The sequence below is a fragment of the Spea bombifrons genome, chromosome 7, assembly GCF_027358695.1.
Source record: "Spea bombifrons isolate aSpeBom1 chromosome 7, aSpeBom1.2.pri, whole genome shotgun sequence".
In the NCBI taxonomy this organism is placed as follows: domain Eukaryota; kingdom Metazoa; phylum Chordata; class Amphibia; order Anura; family Pelobatidae; genus Spea; species Spea bombifrons.
This window is the reverse complement of record NC_071093.1, coordinates 21130548-21151727: the sequence shown is the minus strand read 5'-3', so window position 1 is coordinate 21151727 and position 21180 is coordinate 21130548. Positions and strand designations below refer to the sequence as shown.

Below are 21180 nucleotides of genomic sequence, written 5' to 3'. Positions count from 1 at the left end.
TGGTGCCAAACAGAAGCCTCAGAAAAGATGCAGAGTCTGTTACAAAAAGGGTAATAGGAAGGACTCCAGGTACCACTGCCCTTCCTGTCCCTCTTTGCCAGGACTCTGCATCGATGAGTGCTTCATTATCTACCACACCAAGGTAGATTATTAAATGTATTTTCTTTATATTTCTTTATTTTGTTTTGTGTTAGGGTGTGTTTATTTTGTGTTAGGGTGAGCCACAAGGGGATAAGGGGGGTAATTTCTATTGGCACATACGTGTTTGCCCTGCAAATTCCAAAAACAATTTAGGCTGGATTTCTCTGCCATAACATATTCCATGTGCAAAATATCCTAAGCAACACAGATGTGTTGGAGAAAAAGCGCAGGAAACTATTGCTACGTCTGACTTTGGCAGTGATTGATGGCCAAATGGCTGCATGGAAAATGTCCAAATGCTCTTGATGAAATACTCTGGTAGACTGCTTTCCAAAAATGTATACTTTTATGGGAACATGTTCTCCTGTGGGACTGCTAAGCTGCTGATAGCATTGGCTTAGCACACACCGTGATCCAGTATGCCGGCACATTACAACTTATGCCCTGTAATGTCCAGAAAACCACAAGAAAACTAGGCATTGGGTATTTCCTTAATCAGGATAGGCGGCTGAACACTTTATGCTGAAGTTATCTGCCGTAACACATACTTTGTGCCAACAATCCTCAGCAACACAGAAGTGTTGGTGAAAAAAGTGCAGGAAATTAGAGCAACGGCTGACTTTGGCAGTGATTGGCGGCCAAATGATTGCATGAAAATTGTCCAAGTGCTCTTAATTAGATATTCTGGGTTGTCTGCTTTACATAAATATATACTTTTATGAGGGTATTTATAATTGGGGGGTGCTAAACAGGCCCAAATGAAACATAGGTCTACTTGAGCAAAATATGAAAATTTCACGTTTGGAATCTATAACGCGCATGGTCCCGTTTGTGCCCTGTAATGTCTAGAAAACCACAAAAAAAACTAGGCATGTGGGGTATTTCCGTAATCAGGAGAGGCGGCTGAACAATTTAGGATAGATTTCCCTGCCGTAACACATACCCTGTACAAAAAATCTAGAAAACTAACTTCTGCGGCCACCTTTGACTGTGATTGGTGGCCAAATAACTGCATGTAGAATGCCCAAATACCCTGATAAGGTAACCTGGATTGTCTGCTTTACAGAAATATATACCTTTTGTGGGTGTTTTTGGTTTATTTGTTTAAAATTAGAGTTGCAGTCCCATTATACCTAATGTAAAAATTTAACGGCTTTGTGTAAAGTAATGTGCACCTTATAGTATGTTGCCTATATGTGCTGGGAAAGTATGGAAATTCCATATAAATTAGGTATTTCTGAAATCAGGATTCCCGAATTGATAAATCTGGATTGAATTTTCTGTCACTTTACCTAATTTTGTGAGGATTCAGAGGGAAAATGTAAAAAAAAAGTTAGGTGTTTTTTTTTTCTAATTTTCGCTAGTTTTTACTAAGTTTCTCATTCTAAATTTTCAGCTAAGCATCCAACTATGGTATCAAAAGAAAGCTCTATCTCTCCTTGAAAAAACAATATATACCGTATTTGCTCGATTATAAGACGAGGTTTGACTATGAGTCTAAGATCCAGATCCCCCGCAGCGCTGCAGGGGACCTGGATCCTCCTGTCTTATGCCCCCCATTTACCCCCCCCTCCAAACTTACCGGTGCTTCTGAATCCCCGGTCATGTAGCCGGGGCAATGTGTAGACGTCTACGCGATTCGCGTAGACAACTTCCGCTGGAGTCGGAAGGAGGTGCGGTTAGCTGCGGGGGTTGTCTGCGTCCATCGCGCACACCTTCCCCGTTTTGTCAGAGATCAGAGTAAGTTGGGGGGGTGGGGGAGTGTTAAATGGGGGCATAAGGCATTTCTGTGGGCAGAGTGCTCTATGAAATGCCTTTTAACCCCCTTAATGCCACTCTGCCTCCTGAAATGCCTTATACCTCCCTATATGCCACTCTGCCCCATAATATGCCTGTTAACCCCCTAAATGCCAGAGTGGAATATTGGGGTATAAGGCATTTCTGGAGGCAGAGTGGCACATAGGGGGTCAAAAGGCATATCATGGGGCACAGTGATATATAGAGGGTTAAAAGGCATATCATGGGGCACAGTGGCATTTAGAGGGTTAAAAGGCATATCATGGGGCACAGTGGCAGATGTGCATAACTGGGGGGGCAGGTTGGAAAATAAAAGGAAATAAAATATTTTTCTCAATTATAGCTTTTATTTAAAAAAAAAAAAAATAGTTTACATGAATTAACATTTACTGGTAAAACTTTTTTTCCTATAGGGTCGTGTTATATTCAGGCTTTACATAGTTTACATGAATTAACATTTACTGGTAAAACTTTTTTTCCTATAGGGTCGTGTTATATTCAGGCTTTTTCTTTTTCCTAAATTAATATTCAAATTGGGGGGGGGTCGTCTTATATGCGTACACCATTCACAGGAAAAGAGAATAATCGTGTAACCGTCATAGCGCAAAAATAGCAAAATTGCTCCGGGTTAATACCTAGTTAAACCTAGATAAATATTGTTTGGGTTCTTGTACCTTTCAAATACGGTTTTTATTATTATGTCATAGTAAAATACGAAGGCAATTAGAGAAATGCCATTGTGATAAAGAGATAAAAGTATTGTGTGCACAGAGTACGACACGTTAATGTCTTTTTTAAATTACGCTGCTTGTTTTTAACAACCAGTTTGTTTTATAAAGTTATTTAAAAAAAAACAAAAAATATGCATATTGTTTATCTGATTAATCGAGTAATCAAAAAATTATCGGCCAACTTATCAATTATGAAAATAATCATTAGTTGCAGCCCTACTGTTTTTTATATAGTAAATTATATGATACAATCAAAATAATGAAATCTAAAAAAAGCTCTTGTTGTCCTGAGGGGAAAAAAACAAGTAAACTAAGAATAAAATTAGAGCTAAACACGAGCACCGTAGAAATGTCAAAACAGCCATTGTCACAAAGGGTACAAAAAAAAAATCAGCCATTGTCACAAAGGGCTTAAAGTATGTTTATACTTTTGTTTACGTGTCTGTTTCCTGGTCCCTAACAGTGGTATGTGTGTCAGTGTTACATACTCACAAGAGACCCCCAGATGATGAGTGTGGAAAGTGATTTCAATCTTTTTTACAGCTGAGCTAGGAATGCACACTATGATTTTCAAGGGAACTACCCTAAACTTCACTGTAAACACATTGCCTAAGGATCTTAGATACCCAGTTTTCCTTTCTAAGTGGACAACAGCAACCGCAAATTTTACAGAAACAATTTTTCCCTCCTTTACTCAGTGTAAACTGGAGTCTCTCACTTTTCCTTGCATACATGCATGGTTTTTGTTGAAGTTTGTTCCTGGGACTGGTGGAAATGTTTTAAATAATTTTGAGGAGGTCTCTCTTTCTCTGGACAAGGAGCCAGTTTTGAAATTATTTTTTTGTTTTGCACCACCAACTTAAATAATTAACAAAATTATTATCTAGGTGTTAGGGATAGAGTAAAGTCTGATGCCCCAATCGTTATTATTGAGGTATATCAAAAAGGAATCCTGCTCTTTCTGACCACCATTCCATATTAGGAAAATGTCATCGATATATAGTTGCAGGGAAACAAAAAATATGGACAAAAAGATCTTGAAATTTGAGGCCCATACGAATGGAAGAGTCTTCTCTATTAATTCATTGATAACATGTAATACCAATAATCTTATTTATTTACTGACGTGCCCCTGCGGTTTGCAGTATGTGGGCAAGACCACAAGACTGCTTAAAACCCGCATTGCGGAGCACGTCAGAAATATAAAAAATCAAGTTTCCAATCATAGTGTATCATCCCATTTTAAAGAGCATCACAATTCCGACCCCAATTTAATGTCATTTCTAGGAATCCATAAAATAAATAAAAATTGGCGAGGGGGGATTATGGCAAACAATTAAGTCGAACAGAGATGAAAAAGCATATTATTGGGCATTTCACCTCCCTATATGCCACTCTGCCCCATAATATGCCTTTTAACCCCCTAAATGCCAGAGTGGCATTTAGGGGTATAAGACATTTCTGGAGGCAGAGTGCTCTATACAATGCCTTTTAACTTCCTTTAATGCCACTCTGCCTCCTGGAATGCCTTATACCTCCCTATATGCCACTCTGCCCCATAATATGCATTTTAACCCTCTAAATGCCAGAATGGGATATAGGGGTATAAGGCATTTCTGGAGGCAGAGTGGCACATAGGGGGTCAAAAGGCATACCATATTGGTGTGGCAAGCCTGGGGGCAGATGTGCGTAACTGGGGGACAGGTTGGAAAATACAAGGAAATAAAAACAAAAAAAATAATTTTCTCAATCATAGCTATTATTAAAAAAAATAGTTTAGTTTACATGAATTAACATTTACTGGTAAAACTTTTTTCCTTTAGGGTCGTCTTATATTCAGGCTTTTTCCTAAATTAATATTCAGATTTTGGGGGGTCGTTTTATAATCCGGGTCGTCTTATAATCGAGCAAATACGGTATATAATATTTTTTTTTTCAATTAAATTTTTTTTTTTTTAAATAACAAAGGGTTACATTATACTCAATCTGTTATAGAAGATTAGTATATGGATGCAACACATATTTTATCAATTCGTATATATATATATATATATATATATATATATATATATATATATTGTTGGATTTATTATTGAATTTTAATGGTTTCTGTTAGTATTTCCCTTTTTGCCCTTTTCCAAAATGGCTGCCGGATTATTATGTGTAATGCCTTTACAATGCGTGATGCCTGTATTGGACCAACTGGAGGGGACACTTTAAAGGTTACACCAGGACCCAGCAGAAACCGGAGGTTGCGCCGGAAGTGACTTTCCCGGAAACCGGAAGTCTGCGAAATTGGCGCCAAAACAATTGTTAGGCACATTATAAATATGTAACCAGAGGATAAGGACAATACACTTGAAAAAGACATAAAGTCGAAACGCGTTGTGTTTTTAAATATACTTTTTATATTTGGGAAAATATAGGTTTTTATACCTAGTTTTCCTTATTTTAAAAATAAAATAATCCAGAAGGAAAAGTGTTTCTACGTACATTCTATGTAGCTGTCCGTGGAAGCCCACATAGCTGGCACTCTCTGGGTTATATGAAAAAAACTCGGTCATTCAACTTACTAGCGCAAGTATTGCCAAAATAAGTATACTTATACTCTTTGTTATTTCAGAGGATGGTTTTGGGGCTATGAAGAGACCAGAGGCTTAAATGTCACCTGCCTCTCAGTACAGGGCTCAGCTTCCATTATTGCAAATGTGCTCTTAAACAATACTACAGCAAGGTGAGCAATGATCCACATCAGTGCATAAATTACTATTATAGAGGTATCTCTCAGCAGCAGAGATTTAACTGGGTTTCCTACTCTTTCTTGTAGGTCTGTTATGATAGACAGGGCAGAGAACTTGCTACATGATCATTATGGAGGCAAAGATTATTGGAATGTAAGTATAGAGGCAGCTTACCTGCTACTGGAAGATGATACCAAGCCTTTATCCTAATATTAACTATGACCCTTACTTGCCTTGTCAGAGTACACCATCAACCGTCTTGTTATCATAAATGTCTGGAGTTCGTTGTGCTTCGTTTCAAATGAGTTGTATTATAAACATTTGTGTTAACAGTAGATCTGTGCTTGCTAAAATACTGTTTCGTTTACGTTTTATTACTCACGGTTTCCCCTAAACGTGAGCATACTTATGTTCTGAGTGGGTATATCATATTACAGTATAAATCAACATAATTGTTGCTAAAATGTCACAACATTTTGTTTCTGTGTGTCCCAGGCGTTAAAATTCTGAGAGCACACCATGTGTTGGGGGTAACTCTCTTAAGCCTCTGGCTGACCTGGTGCGCATGCCCTCTATCCCCTTTCAGACTCATTTTCTTTATCATCAACTTCGTCACTTTTTCTCCTCTTCTGGGGTCCTCCCGCAGATTAGTAGGCCTCTCACACCGTTTGAGGACTTATGTGTTGGTACCTTGGATCTCTCGCATCTTCTTTCTCGGCTTTATGCTTTACTATTGCAACAAGTTTCCCAAAACAAACCGTTTTACATGGGACTGTGGGAGAGGGACCTGAATATGTGGCCTTAGAGTCTGAGGCCTGGACGAGGTCCTCTTGATTACACATAAGGGGACTATCTCGAGCGTGATTCAGGAATCGGCCTTTAAGCTTCTTATTCGCTGGTATAAAGTCCCGGCGGAGCTTCACCATTATCTCCCCCAGGTACCGTCGTCGTGCTGGAGGTGTGGCGCTGAACCGGGTACATACCTTCACCTATGGTGGACATGTCCCTTGGTGAGCTCCTTCTGGGATAAAATTATCGCAGTTATTAAAATCGTCGATGATCCCCAATTCGCCCCGTCCCCGGCAGCGGTCCTTCTTCATCACACCCCACTCTCATATGGGAAGTACAAACGTTCTCTGACCTTCCGTATTCTAACTACGGCCAAGTCAGTTATTCCTAAATTTTGGAAACAAGCGTCTTCCCCACCTATCTCGGTTTGGCTTGATAAAATGTCTTTGGTTCATCAAATGGAGGACTTGATGATGTCCTCCAAGGGTATGGCGGACAAACACGAATTGAAATGGTACCCGTGGCACAAGTTCCTCTCCTCTCCTTCATTCTCCGCGGTCTTAGATTCCTGATTCGTTGTTGACCGTTGTGTACTTCACATTACTGGAGCCTAATGGGTGTCTTGTTGTGGGTTCCGAGCTTGGAACATTGTTTCCTATCTATTTTCTTTATCGTCATTGCTGTTTTTATGTTGACACGCCGTTCGATGCCTCACCTTTTTTTTTTTTTTTTTTTCTCTTTCATTTTATTGTGTTCTCTTAACCAGTGTTTTCAACAGGTTATTATGTCTCAGTTCCATCACAGCCGAACACTCTGTGGTCATGGATTGTCTTTGCAAAATCACATCGTACGGCCGCTAAGTGTTATTCTCCTCTAATGTATTATTTGGCTACTTTATTGTACCTGATACATTTATGATACTTTTGTTTTGTTTTTTTGTATGCGTGGACCTTTCTTCCATGCCATGCTGTATTGGTCTTTTTTTTTTACTACTATTCAATAAACGGAGAACTGAAGAAAAAAACCAAAACATTTTGTTTCTGTGAACTGAGCCATAACCATATCTTCTGCCATATTCCTTATTAATGTGCATGTTTAAACCATAGTTACATAGTTATATAGGCTGAAAAAAGACATGCGTCCATCAAGTTCAGCCTTTCCTATATCTGTTAATTTGTTGCTGTTGATCCAAAAGAAGGCAAAAAACCCCAGTTTCGCTCTTTCCAATTATGCACTAACCAGGGAAAAAAATTCCTTCTTGACCCCAAAATGGCAGTCAGATTTCTCCTTGGATCAATAAGCTGTTTACCCATAATTAAAGATTATATCCCTGAATATTATGTTTTTCCAGGTATCCATCCAGTTGCTGTTTAAACGTCTGTACAGACTCAGATAAAACTACATCTGCAGGCAGAGAATTCCACATCCTTATTGTCCTTGCTGTAAAAAACCCTTTCCTCTGCCTTAGACTAAATCTCCTTTCTTCCAGTCACCAGCGTGACCTTGTGTCCTATGCATAGTCCTGTTTATGAACAGATTTATGAACAGATTTCCACACAATGGTTTGTATTGGCCCCGAATATATTTATATAATGCTATCATATCCCGTCTGAGGCGCCATTTTTCTAAACTAAGCAGATTTAAATTTGTTAATCTTTCTTCATAACTATAGTGCTCCATTCCTTTTATTAATTTTGTAGCCCGCCTCTGCACCCTTTCTAGTGCTATGATATCCTTCTTTAGAATAGGTGCCCAAAATTGCACAGCATATTCAAGGTGCGGCCTTACCATTGATTTATACAGAGGCAAAATTATATTTTTATCCCGCGACAATACCTTCCTGGCCTTAGCAACCGCAGACTGACATTGCACATTGTTGCCTAGTTTGTTGTCTATAACAATTCCCAAATCCTTCTCATTTGTCGTTACCCCTAATTCACAACCGTTTAGGGTGTAGGTTGCTTGTGCGTTTCGTACCCCGAAGTGCTTAACTTTACATTTATCTACATTGAATTTCATCTGCCATTTGTGTGCCCATTCCCCAGTCTATCTAGATCCCTCTGCAGCAATGTAATATCTGTATTAGTATTACCTTACCTAGTTTAGTGTCATCTGCAAACACAGAAACGTGACTTTCAACGCTTACTGCCAGGTCATTTATAAATATGTTGAATAAAATTGGTCCCAGAACAGAACCCTGAGGGACACCACTTACCACTTTTGACCAGCTTGAAAATTTACCATTAATAACAACTCTCTGTTCTCTATCTCTAAGCCAATGTTCTACCCAAGAACAAGAATTTGCATCTAGACCAATTTCCTTCAGTTTGAATACTAACCTATTGTGTGGAACCGTCTCAAACGCCTTGGCAAAATCCAAGTAGATTACATCCACTGCTACACCCTGATCCACACTTCTACTTACTTCTTCGTAGAATGCAATTAAATTAGTTTGACAGGACCTATGTTTCATAAAACCATGCTGATTTTTGCTAATAATATTGTTCTTCCCAATGAATTCTTGAATATTATCCCTAAACAGCCCTTCAAATACTTTCCCAACCACAGAAGTTAAGATCACAGGTCTAGAATTTCCAGGCACAGAGTTTGAACCTTTTTTGAAAATAGGAACCACATCTGCCTTCCTCCAATCCTCTGGTACAATTCCTGAAAGAAAAGAATCCCGAAAGATTAGAAACAGAGGTTCACTTATTTCCTGTCTCAGCTCCTTAAGTACTCGTGGGTGAATACCATCAGGCCCCGGAGCTTTGTTAACATTAATTTTCTTTAGTTGCTGCAGCACCTTGTCCTGAGCCATCCAATCACAGTTTGACTGAAATAGTTATTTAAAGTTTCTGATTTTTCCTGGTCTTCCTTAACCAACACTCTGTTTTTTTTTTTTTTTTTTGTTTTTTGTGTTAAAGAGTGTTTATTGAAGTCAGCACATAAATGTACAATTAAGTAGACCACCATTTTCACAAAGTGTAACATAAGCAGAAAAAAAAGCTCACCCAAGAGCTTAAAACAGATCAATATGTGGGAAGTCAGGCGACAATGTCATACACTAGGCTGACTGGTAAATGTCCCTGTGCATGTTAATAGGAATCAAAAACAGAAACAAAGGAGAAGAACGCAGTTAGGAAATGCGCAACCCATTCTGCATACATTCAAAATATACATATCAATATATGTAATGTCCTGGGTGAGGTGCAGCAGGTTGCCCTGCAACAAAACATACAGATACCATGAGCAGAGAGAAACGCGGTTAGAGACATAGCAAGTATGTAAAGTTGTGGAATGGTAGTTTAGTAGAGTCTCTACACAAAATATCAGTTCGTGTAGGTGCATAAAACATCAAAACAATAATAAAACAAAACAAGAAAAAAAACCAAAAAACAACAACAAACAAGTATGAAGTGCTACATATGTGTCAGGGAGAAAGTGTCACCTCCACCCCCGGCGCCTCCTGTCATCGACCCAAGTGGCGACTCCAGGGCATAGATGAAAAAGCAAACACAGAAATGGCGTGGAGTACCATGGAATAACGAACCTAGTCAAGCCCCAGTAACGACTCATTCAAGAATGGCAAAGCAGTGAGGCGCCAGAGTGACCACATTTTCATGTGAGTTGTTAAGCGGTTACAGCGTTTGTAAGACATGGCTTCCATAGTTTCCACGAAGAGCAAATCTTCTTTAAGTTGTGAGATAGATGGGGGGCTAGTGGATTTCCAATGACGTGCTATAAGCCGTTTTGCTGAGGCAAGAATGTGTAAGACCAGAGGTTTAGAGCAGGGGGTAGTGCTTTTAGGTAGCATGTCTAGTCAACACTCTGTTTTTAATGAACCTACGTTTTTGTTTTTTGGGTTTTTTTTTTAGAATTTATGTACTTAAAGAATTTTTTGGGGTTAGTTTTGCTCTCTTTGGCAATCACCTTCTCATTTTCTAGTTTAGCCCATCTAATCACATTTTTGCATGCTTTATTGGCTTCCTTATATCTTATATAGGATGCCTCTGATTCGTCTGATTTAAATGCTGTAAAAGCCATTTTCTTATTTTAAATTTTCTGCTTAACGTCCCCAATAAGCCACATTGGTTTCAATTTGTTTCTTTTATATTTGTTTCCTAGTGGTACATACTGAGAAGTGTACCCTGCTAATATTTGTTTGAAAATACTCAATTTTTCCTCAGTGTTTTTATCCCTGAAGAGTTTATGCCAGTCAATAAGTTGTAAAGCTGTCCTTATCTTATTGAAATTGGCCTTCTTAAAATTACACGTTTTTGTATTCCCCATGGGCAATTTCTTTTTTGGGTTTATTTCAAAAGAGACCATATTGTGATCACTATTACCCAAGTGCTCCCCCACTTGTTAATGTGTGCCAATGTTAGACACAAGATCAACATTGTTTGTTATCACCAGATCCAGACAAGTATCCTTTCTAGTTGGTGCTTGTACCAGTTGTGACATGAAGGTGTCATTTAACAGATTCATAGTTACATAGTTACATAGGCTGAAAAAAGACATGCGTCCATCAAGTTCAGCCTTTCCTATATCTGTTAATTTGTTGCTGTTGATCCAAAAGAAGGCAAAAAACCCCGGCTTCGCTCTTTCCAATTTTGCACTAACCAGGGAAAAAAATTCCTTCTTGACCCCAAAATGGCAGTCAGATTTCTCCTTGGATCAATAAGCTGTTTCCCCATAATTAAAGATTATATCCCCGAACATTATGTTTTTCCAGGTATCCATCCAGTTGCAGTTTAAACGTCTGTACAGACTCTGATAAAACTACCTCTGCAGGCAGAGAATTCCACATCCTTATTGTCCTTACTGTAAAAAACCCTTTCCTCTGCTTTAGTCTAAATCTCCTTTCTTCCAGTCTAAATGCATGACCACGTGTCCTATGCATAGTCCTGTTTATGAACAGATTTCCACACAATGGTTTGTATTGGCCCCGAATATATTTATATAATGTTATCATATCCCCTCTGAGGCGACGTTTTTCTAAACTAAACAGATTTAAATTAGTTAACCTTTCTTCATAACTATAGTGCTCCATTCCTTTTATTAATTTTGTAGCCCGCCTCTGCACCCTTTCTAGTGCCATGATATCCTTCTTTAGAAAAGGTGCCCAAAATTGCACAGCATATTCAAGGTGCGGCCTTACCATTGATTTATACAGAGGCAAAATTATATCTTTATCCCGCGACTTGATGCCCCTTTTTATACACGACAATACCTTACTGGCCTTAGCAACCGCAGACTGACACTGCACATTGTTGCCTAGTTTGTTGTCTATAACAATTCCCAAATCCTTCTCATTTGTCATTACCCCTAATTCACTACCGTTTAGGGTGTAGGTTGCTTGTGCATTCGCTACCCCGAAGTGCATAACTTTACATTTATCTACATTGAATTTCATCTGCCATTTGAGTGCCCAGTCCCCCAGTCTATCTAGATCCCTCTGCAGCACAGTAATATCCTGCTCGCCCTGTATAACTTTACCTAGTTTTGTGTCATCTGCAAACACAGAAACATGACTTTCAATGCCTACTGCCAGGTAATTTATAAATATGTTGAATAAAATTGGTCCCAGAACAGAACCCTGAGGGACACCACTTACCACTTTTGACCAGTTTGAAAATTTACCATTTATAACAACTCTCTGTTCTCTACCTCTAAGCCAATGTTCTACCCAAGAACAAGAATTTGCATCTAGGCCAATTTCTTTCAGTTTGAATACTAACCTATTGTGTGGAACCGTGTCAAACGCCTTGGCAAAATCCAAGTAGATTACATCCACTGCAACACCCTGATCGACACTTCTACTTACTTCTTCGTAGAATGCAATTAAATTAGTTTGACAGGACCTATGTTTCATAAAACCATGCTGATTTATGCTAATAATACTATTCTTCCCAAGGAATTCTTGAATATTATCCCTAAACAGCCCTTCAAATACTTTCCCAGCAACGGAAGTTAGGCTCACAGGTCTATAATTTCCGGGCACAGAGTTGGAACCCTTTTTGAAAATAGGAACCACATCTGCCTTCCTCCAGTCCTCTGGTACATTTCCTGAAAGAAAAGAATCCCAAAAGATTAGAAACAGAGGTTCACTTATTTCCTGACACAGCTCCTTAAGTACTCGTGGGTGAATACCGTCAGGCCCCGGAGCCTTGTTAACATTAATTTTCTTTAGTTGCTGCAGCACCTTGTCCTGGGCCATCCACTCACAGTTTGACTGAAAATTTTTCTCAGTGGTCCTATGTATATCCATTGCCATAGGTTCCTCCATAACATATACTGAGGAAAAATAATTATTTAAAGTTTCTGCTTTTTCCTGGTCCTCCTTAAACAACACTCCCCTCTCTGTTAATAATGAACCTACATTTTCATTCTTTGTTTTTTTAGAATTTATGTACTTAAATAATTTTTTAGGGTTAGTTTTGCTCTCTTTGGCAATCACCCTCTCATTTTCTAGTTTAGCCCATCTAATCACTTTTTTGCATGCTTTATTGGCTTCCTTATATCTTATATAGGATGCCTCTGATTCGTCTGATTTAAATGCTGTAAAAGCCATTTTCTTATTTTTAATTTCCTGCTTAACGACCCCACTAAGCCACATCGGTTTCAATTTGTTTCTTTTATATTTGTTTCCTAGTGGTACATACTGAGAAGTGTACCCTGCTAATATTTGTTTGAAAATACTCCATTTTTCCTCAGTATTTTTATCCCTGAAGAGGTTTTGCCAGTCAATAAGTTGTAAAGCTGCCCTTATCTTATTGAAATTGGCCTTCTTAAAATTATACGTTTCAGTATTCCCCATGGGCAATTTCTTTTTTGAGTTTATTTCAAAAGAGACCATATTGTGATCACTGTTACCCAAGTGCTCCCCCACTTGAATGTTAGACACAAGATCAACATTGTTTGTTATCACCAGATCCAAAGTATCCTTTCTAGTTGGTGCTTGTACCAGTTGTGACATGAAGGTGTCATTTAACAGGTTCAAAAACCTGGATCCCCTTGCAGAACTACTAGTCTCTCTATCCCAATTTATGTCCGGGTAATTAAAATCTCCAATAATGAACGTGTTACCCAGATGTGCAGCTTTCTCAGTTTGTTCTAACAGCTGCTCTTCCTCATCATTATTAACATTAGGTGGTTTATAACATATCCCAACCAGTAGTTCTTTTCCTTTTTTTGCCCCAAGTTGATATCTACCCATAAAGCTTCCACAAATCCCTTGTCACCTTCAAGATGCTTAATATTTGACTTTAGCTCGTTGCTAACATACAAGCATACTCCTCCTCCCTTCCTGCTTTTTCTGTCCTTCCTATATAATATATAACCTTTTAAGTTAACTGCCCAGTCATGGGTCTCATCCCACCATGTTTCTGTTATGCCTATTATATCATATTGGTTAGTGTATGCTATTGCCTCTAGTTCTCCCATTTTGTTATTTAGGTTCCATTTTCAAGATCTCTGTCTCCCTCCCCCCCTACCACTAGTTTAAAAACTCCTTCAGCCTTCTACCCATCCTCTCCCCTAGCACAACAGACCCTCTTCCGTTTAGGTGCAATCCATCACCGCTATAAAGATTGTACCCAAGCGCAAAATCAGCCCAGTGCTCTAGAAAGCCAAAACCCTCCTTCCTACACCATGACTTTAGCCACGCATTTACCTCCCTGATCTCCCGCTGCCTTTCTACTGTTGCGCGTGGCACAGGTAATATTTCTGAAAATACTACCTCGGAGGTCCTTTTCTTCAATTTATCTCCTAATTCCCTGAAATCATTCTTTAGGACCTTCCATTTTCCACTGACTTTGTCATTGGTACCAATATGGACCATGACAGCCGGGTCTTCCCCAGCCCCTCCCAATAATCCATCCACTCTGTCAGCAACATGCCGGACCCGAGCACCCGGGAGACAGCAAACTGTCCGGTTGAGCTTATCAGAGCGGCAGATTACCCTATCTACTCTCTTAATAATAGAGTCCCCTACCACCACAACCTGTCTAGCCTTTCCTACGCTCTCAACCCCACTCATACTAGAGGGGCTGTTCCCTCAGCTTCCTCCAGTATAGCTACTCCTGAGCTGATGCACCCAACATCTTCACTCAAGCGGGCAAATCTGTTAGGCTGCACAAGGTCAGGACTAGCTAAACCTTTCCTCTTTCCTCCCCCTCTACCACCACGTGTAACTGTGACCCAGCTACATGCCTGTTCCCCAGCTGCCTTATCTCCTCCCTCTTCACTACCTGCACCCACTAAACTCTGCTCAGTGAGCACCAGACCCCTTTCAAGATTGTCTATCTCTCTCAAAGTTGCAATTTGCTTCTCCAGATCTCTAATATGAGCTTCCAGAGAAGCCACTTGCTCACACCTGCCACAGAGGTATGGACCCTGGACGGATTCATCCAGGAATGCATACATGAAACAAGATGTGCATTGAGTCAGATCATCAATCTTGCTAACTCCCATAACCATACTCATAATCAAGTATAAGAAAAAAAAAATGAGAACCTACAAAATAACAGTTAAACAAGAACACCCGTCAAAATAAACAGTTAAAAGTAAAAATATAAAGCAGTATAAATACATTACCTTGTGGAACCCCTGTTTCTCTTTCCAACTCCTGTTTCTTTTTAACTCCTACTTAAAATAGCCTACTTGAAAAAGAGACTATCTCAATGCAGAAGCAACTCAAGTGAGCAAGCTCTGTGAGTTACTTGGGGCTTTATATAGATAACCCCACACAGGTGAAGCTAGGTAACCACTCCCCTCAATTAACTGAGCTGCAGCACACAGAAAAAAAACCCACCAAAAATAAAGCACCCAAAACAGATGACTGAGTAATTGAATGCAACCAAATAAAGTTTTTTCCACCAGTTGTACTCCTCCAAGGGAACTCCTGTTTCTTTTTAACTCCTACTTAAAATAGCCTGCTTGAAAAAGAGACTATCTCAATGCAGAAGCAACTCCTAGTGCCTCTATCCCAATTTATGTCCAGGTAATTCAAATCTCCAATAATTAACGTGTTACCCAGATGTGCAGCTTTCTCAATTTGCTCTTCCTCATCATTATTAACATTAGGTGGTTTATAACATATCCCAACCAGTAGTTATTTTCCTTTTTTTGCCCCAAGTTGATATCTACCTATAAAGCTTCCACAGTTCCCTTGTCGCCTTCAAGATGCTTAATATTTGACTTTAGTGCGTTGTTAACATACAAGCATACTCTTCTCCCTTCCTGCTTTTTCTGTCCTTCCTATATAACCCCCAATCCCCAATGTAAGGGGATCAGAGCCTTCGCCGCCACCAGGAGATGACGGAGCACCGATTTCCGAAACCACTTGATCGAGTGGGATGTGTGATGGAGTAGAAAGAATTCCGGAGTGAAGGGGAGGATCTCATCAGTAAAATGGTGCAATTGGGAATGTATAGCGTTCCAATAAGAGGCGATGGAAGGGCAGTGCCACCACTGCCTATAGCTCGCAAAAGCGAACCTATATATTTGTATAGCGTTCCAATAAGAGGCGATGGAAGGGCAGTGCCACCACTGCCTATAGCTCGCAAAAGCGAACCTATATATTTGTATAACATGCAAAGTATTACTGTACCGCCTGCTCCTGTAATGCTTGTTTCACATCACTCATACGATGTGTACTACCTCTTTCTGGTGAACGGTTTTTATACTTGTACATGTTACTCTGTATTGTTTTTTTCAAACATGTGCAATAAACAGAGTATTGAATTAAAAAAATTAAGTTGCAAAACTGAATTGTGCATTGTACCAAATGTGGCCTTTTACCCTCAAACAATCCAACAAACCTATGCATGAGTGGTGTCACTGTACCCAGGAGATGGCAAAATAGTGAAAACATGTTCTTTTTTTTTTGCATATTTAAAGGGAAGTATCAGACAAGACATACATGCAGTTTCAGATCAGACCCCAGTTTACAACTTTTTTTTCTTGAATTCAGACACGACGCAGCATGGTGTTTGCTCAACGCTTGCGGACAGTGGGAGATGTATTCCGTGCCAGTGTTCTCCATTCTAATGACGAAGCAGACAAGACCATATTCAATGAGGACTGGACAAATGTGAAGGTAAGTGTGTTACAGAAGAGGTGAGCGACTCCAGGACAGCAAATAGGCCAGATATTTTGTATCTTTGCCTGTTTGCAGCCCTCAAGGCCTGGAGTTGCGTGTCGGCTTGACCATTTTCCACCTAGAAGGTTTACCATTTCTTTTAGATTTACCAGGGCTTTTATGGAATTTGGTGAGATGGGGATGGCCTAAGAAATTAAATATGTATATATATTATCTATTCACAGAGCAGGAGGTCCACTCATTCTATTTCTTCTTTCTAGGCAAAACCAAGAGCATTAGGGGGACCTTACCTTGGCGTCCATCTTAGGAGGAAAGATTTTATTTGGGGTCACAGAGGAGATATACCAAGCCTTCAGAGGACAGCAGAGGAAATCCACAGACTGTTGAAGAAATTAAAACTTAAGCAAGTCTTTGTTGCCACAGATGCCGACCAAGATGGTACGTACACTATTCAACTGGTTTCTAGCAAAGTATGATTATTTTTCATTAAGAGGACAGTCTATTATCCCATGCAGTTTCACCTACCCTCCTTAAGAACAGAGGACATAATATTACCTTCATACAAAACTGAAAGTTAAGTTGGAGAACTATATACTTCACTACTGTCACGGATCGCTAATTGAAGCCACTATCAGTGGCAGGACTGCTACTGGCTGCCAGGAGATCCATGCAAACCAGCAGCAACCAGTAGGAGGAGTTTCCATGCATGCGATTGCTCAAGGAGTCAATCACATGAAATCACAATGTTGGTAAACTTTGCCCTTGGCAATCATCTTTGCATCACTCTGATCATGAGGCAGAATGGGGTATAGAATGATGTAATGGTAAATGCAAAATCATTTATTTTAAACAAATTTATTTTTTTAGCTGCTTGACCACTTTATTATATAGTGATTAGCAGTCTTAGTACTTCTTTTTTTTTAAACCCTGAAAGTGTTAAACTTAATGATATTGTTTAAACCCCAGGAACTCTTCAACATAAATATTTTTTTCTGTATATATTTTTGCAAAGTTACCCTGAAAATACATAAAATGGGGAAAACGTCCTTCTCTTCCAGGGTTACTCAGCGACTGTAGCTATAAAACACAGGGAGTTCTCTCCTCTTTGTCAGCAGCAGTTTGCCAAAGGGATCAAGTTTACGTTGTTCCCAGCAAAACTTCGACACGGGGGATGACGCAGTTTTGAGGCCCACTCGCCTGGGAGAACCCCAGTGAACAAGAGGATCTGTTTGAGACTGCCTTTGCCTTTAGTGGTGGCGTGTGTGGTGGAGTGACTCCTGTGACCTGGTGGCTGGTGCCCTGGATCCTCTGGCAGGGCTGAGAGGAGTCTATTTCTCTGTGGAGAGTCACGTGGTGGGGCCTGGTCTGTTGATGTTGCTTTCCCTGCTGTAAGAGTCTTCAATCATTCACCCTTTCATTTTCTTGCCTGCTGATCTCATGCTGGTATTTTTGATCTTCTCCTGCATATGATGCGTTACAGTGACCCTATTACTACTTGATTACCTGATGACCCACTGGTGATTAAGATAAAAGGTTTGGGGTTTTTGCCCCTCATTCCAGCCGCTTGGTCTTCATCCTGTCATTGTTCCTGGCTCTGATTGCACTGGATGCCGTATGGCTACTGGTTGTGGAATCCCATTTTAGGCAATGGACAGATATTTGGGAATGCCCCAGAGACTAGTGGCCAAACAATTATCTAAGCTACAGGGGTCCCCTATCCCATCTTCTAAAGAACCGCCTTCTGGCAACATGCAGAAGGTCAAAGCTTAATCCGAAATGATACCAATTCTCAGACACAATATTGATGCCAATTTGTTGCTGGAAACGGCTGTATAACGCCTGTATAATAGAAATATTTTCAGGGGTCATTAAAGTCTTGGCTTTTGCTGACGACCTATTGCTTTTTATAACCGTCCCTTCCATCTCAATCCATTTAATTTTGAAGCAGCTTGATATCTGAGGGTCTGATACAGGTTTTACCATAAACCTAACAAAGTCAGTTAGGCTTTATCTTCACACCACACCTTATCCCCTAGCTTTACATCCATTGAATATCTGAGTATTAAACTTACTAAAGTGCCGTCTGCCCTTTATTCCCATAATTTCATCCCTGAAACGTCTGGACGTCTCTGCATTTGACTTTCTCGGGTAGGGTAGCGCTCTTAAAAATGATTAGCTTTCTGAGACTGCTATATCATTTACAGGTCTTGCCCCTTCTGCCCCCTAGGAGAGATCTACAGCAATTTAATGTGGCTTTTTCAAAATTTATCTGGAGGAATAAGAAACCTCAAAATTACATAATATATGGTTATCCCCAGATTATAAATAAATATTTATTATATTTATTTATAATCTGGGGATAACCATATATTATGTAATTTTGAGGTTTCTTATTCCTCCAGATAAATTCACGAAAAAAATATATTGAAGTCATTATAGAATTGGAAAAAAAAAACATTTGCCTATAAAGGCTAAAATTCTAATCCACTATTGAGACCACCTTTTTCATGCGTGCAGAATCTATACACCTATTCAGTCTCTCTTTTTAAGAGGTCTTGTATTATATCCTCCCCCCCGCGCCAATGGGGCAATACCAAATCAATACCAATAATTTGGGAATCAGAAAAAGAGAAAGCACTGCAATTCTTACTGTTTCTGACTTTATCACGTATACCGCCAAGGTGTTCTAAACCTCTTATTTTAAGTTCTCTGGTGAGATTTCGTCAGAGAGAAAGTTATTTGTGAACTTTTTATCTATATCAGGTAGAACACTAGGAACTAAAGTTAAGTTTAAGCTTTCTTTTTTCTTATAAATAATATTAGGTCTATCGGGGAGGTAATCTCTTAATATAGTGTCTTGTTTTAAAATTGGCCAACATTTGTTAATGGCTCTTTTACTATTTATTACTATTACTTACTTTTATTTTTCAAAAAACCCTCTCTATTAGTATTTTAATCTGATTTAAACTTTATTGGAGTAATTCCTTAGGGTAGTGTCTGTCGCGTCCGTATCACTAGAGGTACTCACCGAAGCAGTTATTCTCCCCAAAAAACTGCTGTATAGGGAGAAGCCCCAACAGCGGTAATCCAGGACTCAGATGATCCCAACAGTGAGACACTCTCACGTGAACACAGGTAGCAGGTAAGCACCGAGTATGAAAAACAGGTACAGGAGCTGGTAGTCAGACAAACCGGGTAGATACACAGGAGCAGGTTATCAGACAGGCCGGGTCAGTACACAGGAGCAGGTTTGCAGACAGGCCGGGTCGGTACACAGGAGTAGGTTAGCAGACAGGCCGGGTTGGTACACAGGAGCAGGTTAGCAAACAGGCCGGGTCGGTACACAGGAGCAGGTTATCAGACAGGCCGGGTCGGTACACAGGAGCAGGTTAGCAGATAAGCCGGGTCGGTACACAGGAGCAGGTAGTCAGGTAAGCCGGTACACAGGTAGCACAGGCAAAAGTACAGAATCACTAGGCAAAAGGGAGGTCAGGCAGGCAAGGGTCCAAAACAGAAATAAGCAGCAAACTCAGAAACACGGGTAGCAGACCACAACAGGGTGCCTGAGAAAGCTCAGCAGGAAAGAATCGCTGCGCCCCCAGTGGATGGACCGGAGACAGGACGTCAGGTAAGGGAACCGTTTCCAGGAACTCCTGCATTGACGGGCAGCCTTAGATCTGCCCGTAGAGGAGTTCCCTTCCTTCTCCCGTGTCGGTCTGCCTGATGCCGGCACAGAGACAACATGACGGTTTCTCGGGTGCCCGTGCACCGCGAGCGGCAGTCCGCTCGCCGACCACGGGACCGGAGAGGGAAGTATCTGTGCCCGTGATCCGCGAGCAGACCCCCGCCCGCGGCCAACGGGTCCCGAGGATGTGACAGTCTTTCTTCAATTTTTTCTAGTAACTCATTATCATCAGTACAATTTCTTCTAATATGTGCCAATTGCCCCGTCTGTATATTGCGTAACCAATTGGGATTGTGACAGCTGGAAAAAATCAATGAATTCATTGCCATCTGTAGGTTTTAGATCGCCAGAAATAGAGTAAGATCTAAAAAATCTGAGCCGATGCAAAACTTTGGGAACGTAACAAGACCCTTTATGACTTTCTTAAATCGGAAACTAAAAATAATTTATTAAGGAGCTACCCACCTGGCTCTGATACTTCTCCAATGTGTAACCGAATGATATTGCCAAAGAGATAATGAAGATCTGAGTGGTCTGCGGCCGCACAGGGCGCCACGGCAGCAGGGGCGCCTGCCCGGGACTTAAATTAAAACATCGTTTTTTTGTTTTGTTTTTAACTTTATTTAACATCCTCCATGTTAAATAAAGTAAAAAAAACCCCAAAGTTTTAATTTAAGTCCCGGGCAGAGGTGTTGAGCGGTCGCTCGTGAAGTTTTCAGGTGCCCCTCACTCTCCGTACTCTGTCGCGGTGCCGGCGTTTCATGCTGAGCGCCGGAATATGATGTCACCATGGCTGGCTTTGGGGTGTGCGACCTGTGATCTATGCTTGTAATTTAGGGGGTTATCTATACCTTTAATGCTGAGTTTATATGTGAATTTCAATTGATTTATACCTGCAAAGCTGGGTGTGTGTTATTCTGTTGCTCTGTATCTGGTACGCTCTGTTTCCATACATTATTATTGTAAACCTACAAATAGAGGGTTTGTACGTCTGATTCTTTTTATCTGATCTTCAATGCCGAGTTAACATGCGATTTTCAATTGATCTATACCTCCAAAGCTTGGTTTTTGTGTTGATTCTGTTGATCTATACCTGCTATGCTATGTTTCCATACATCATTTATGCATATCTGCAAATATAGGGTTTGTATGTGATCTATACATGCTAGTGCTGTTTATATGTCTTTGATC

At 40.1% G+C, this 21180-nt stretch overlaps 1 protein-coding gene across 2 annotated transcripts in view; it reads left to right on the top strand.

Annotated features, from left to right (window-relative positions):
• The window catches only part of POFUT2 (protein O-fucosyltransferase 2), a 67690-nt gene that overhangs the window by 37130 nt on the left and 9380 nt on the right, over positions 1–21180 (top strand). For both annotated transcript variants that reach the window (XM_053472274.1, XM_053472275.1), the window contains exons 4-7: positions 5293–5403; positions 5497–5563; positions 16176–16301; positions 16565–16742. In XM_053472274.1, coding sequence (XP_053328249.1) covers positions 5293–5403; positions 5497–5563; positions 16176–16301; positions 16565–16742 — 482 coding nt within the window. The remainder of the gene's footprint in view (positions 1–5292; positions 5404–5496; positions 5564–16175; positions 16302–16564; positions 16743–21180) is intronic.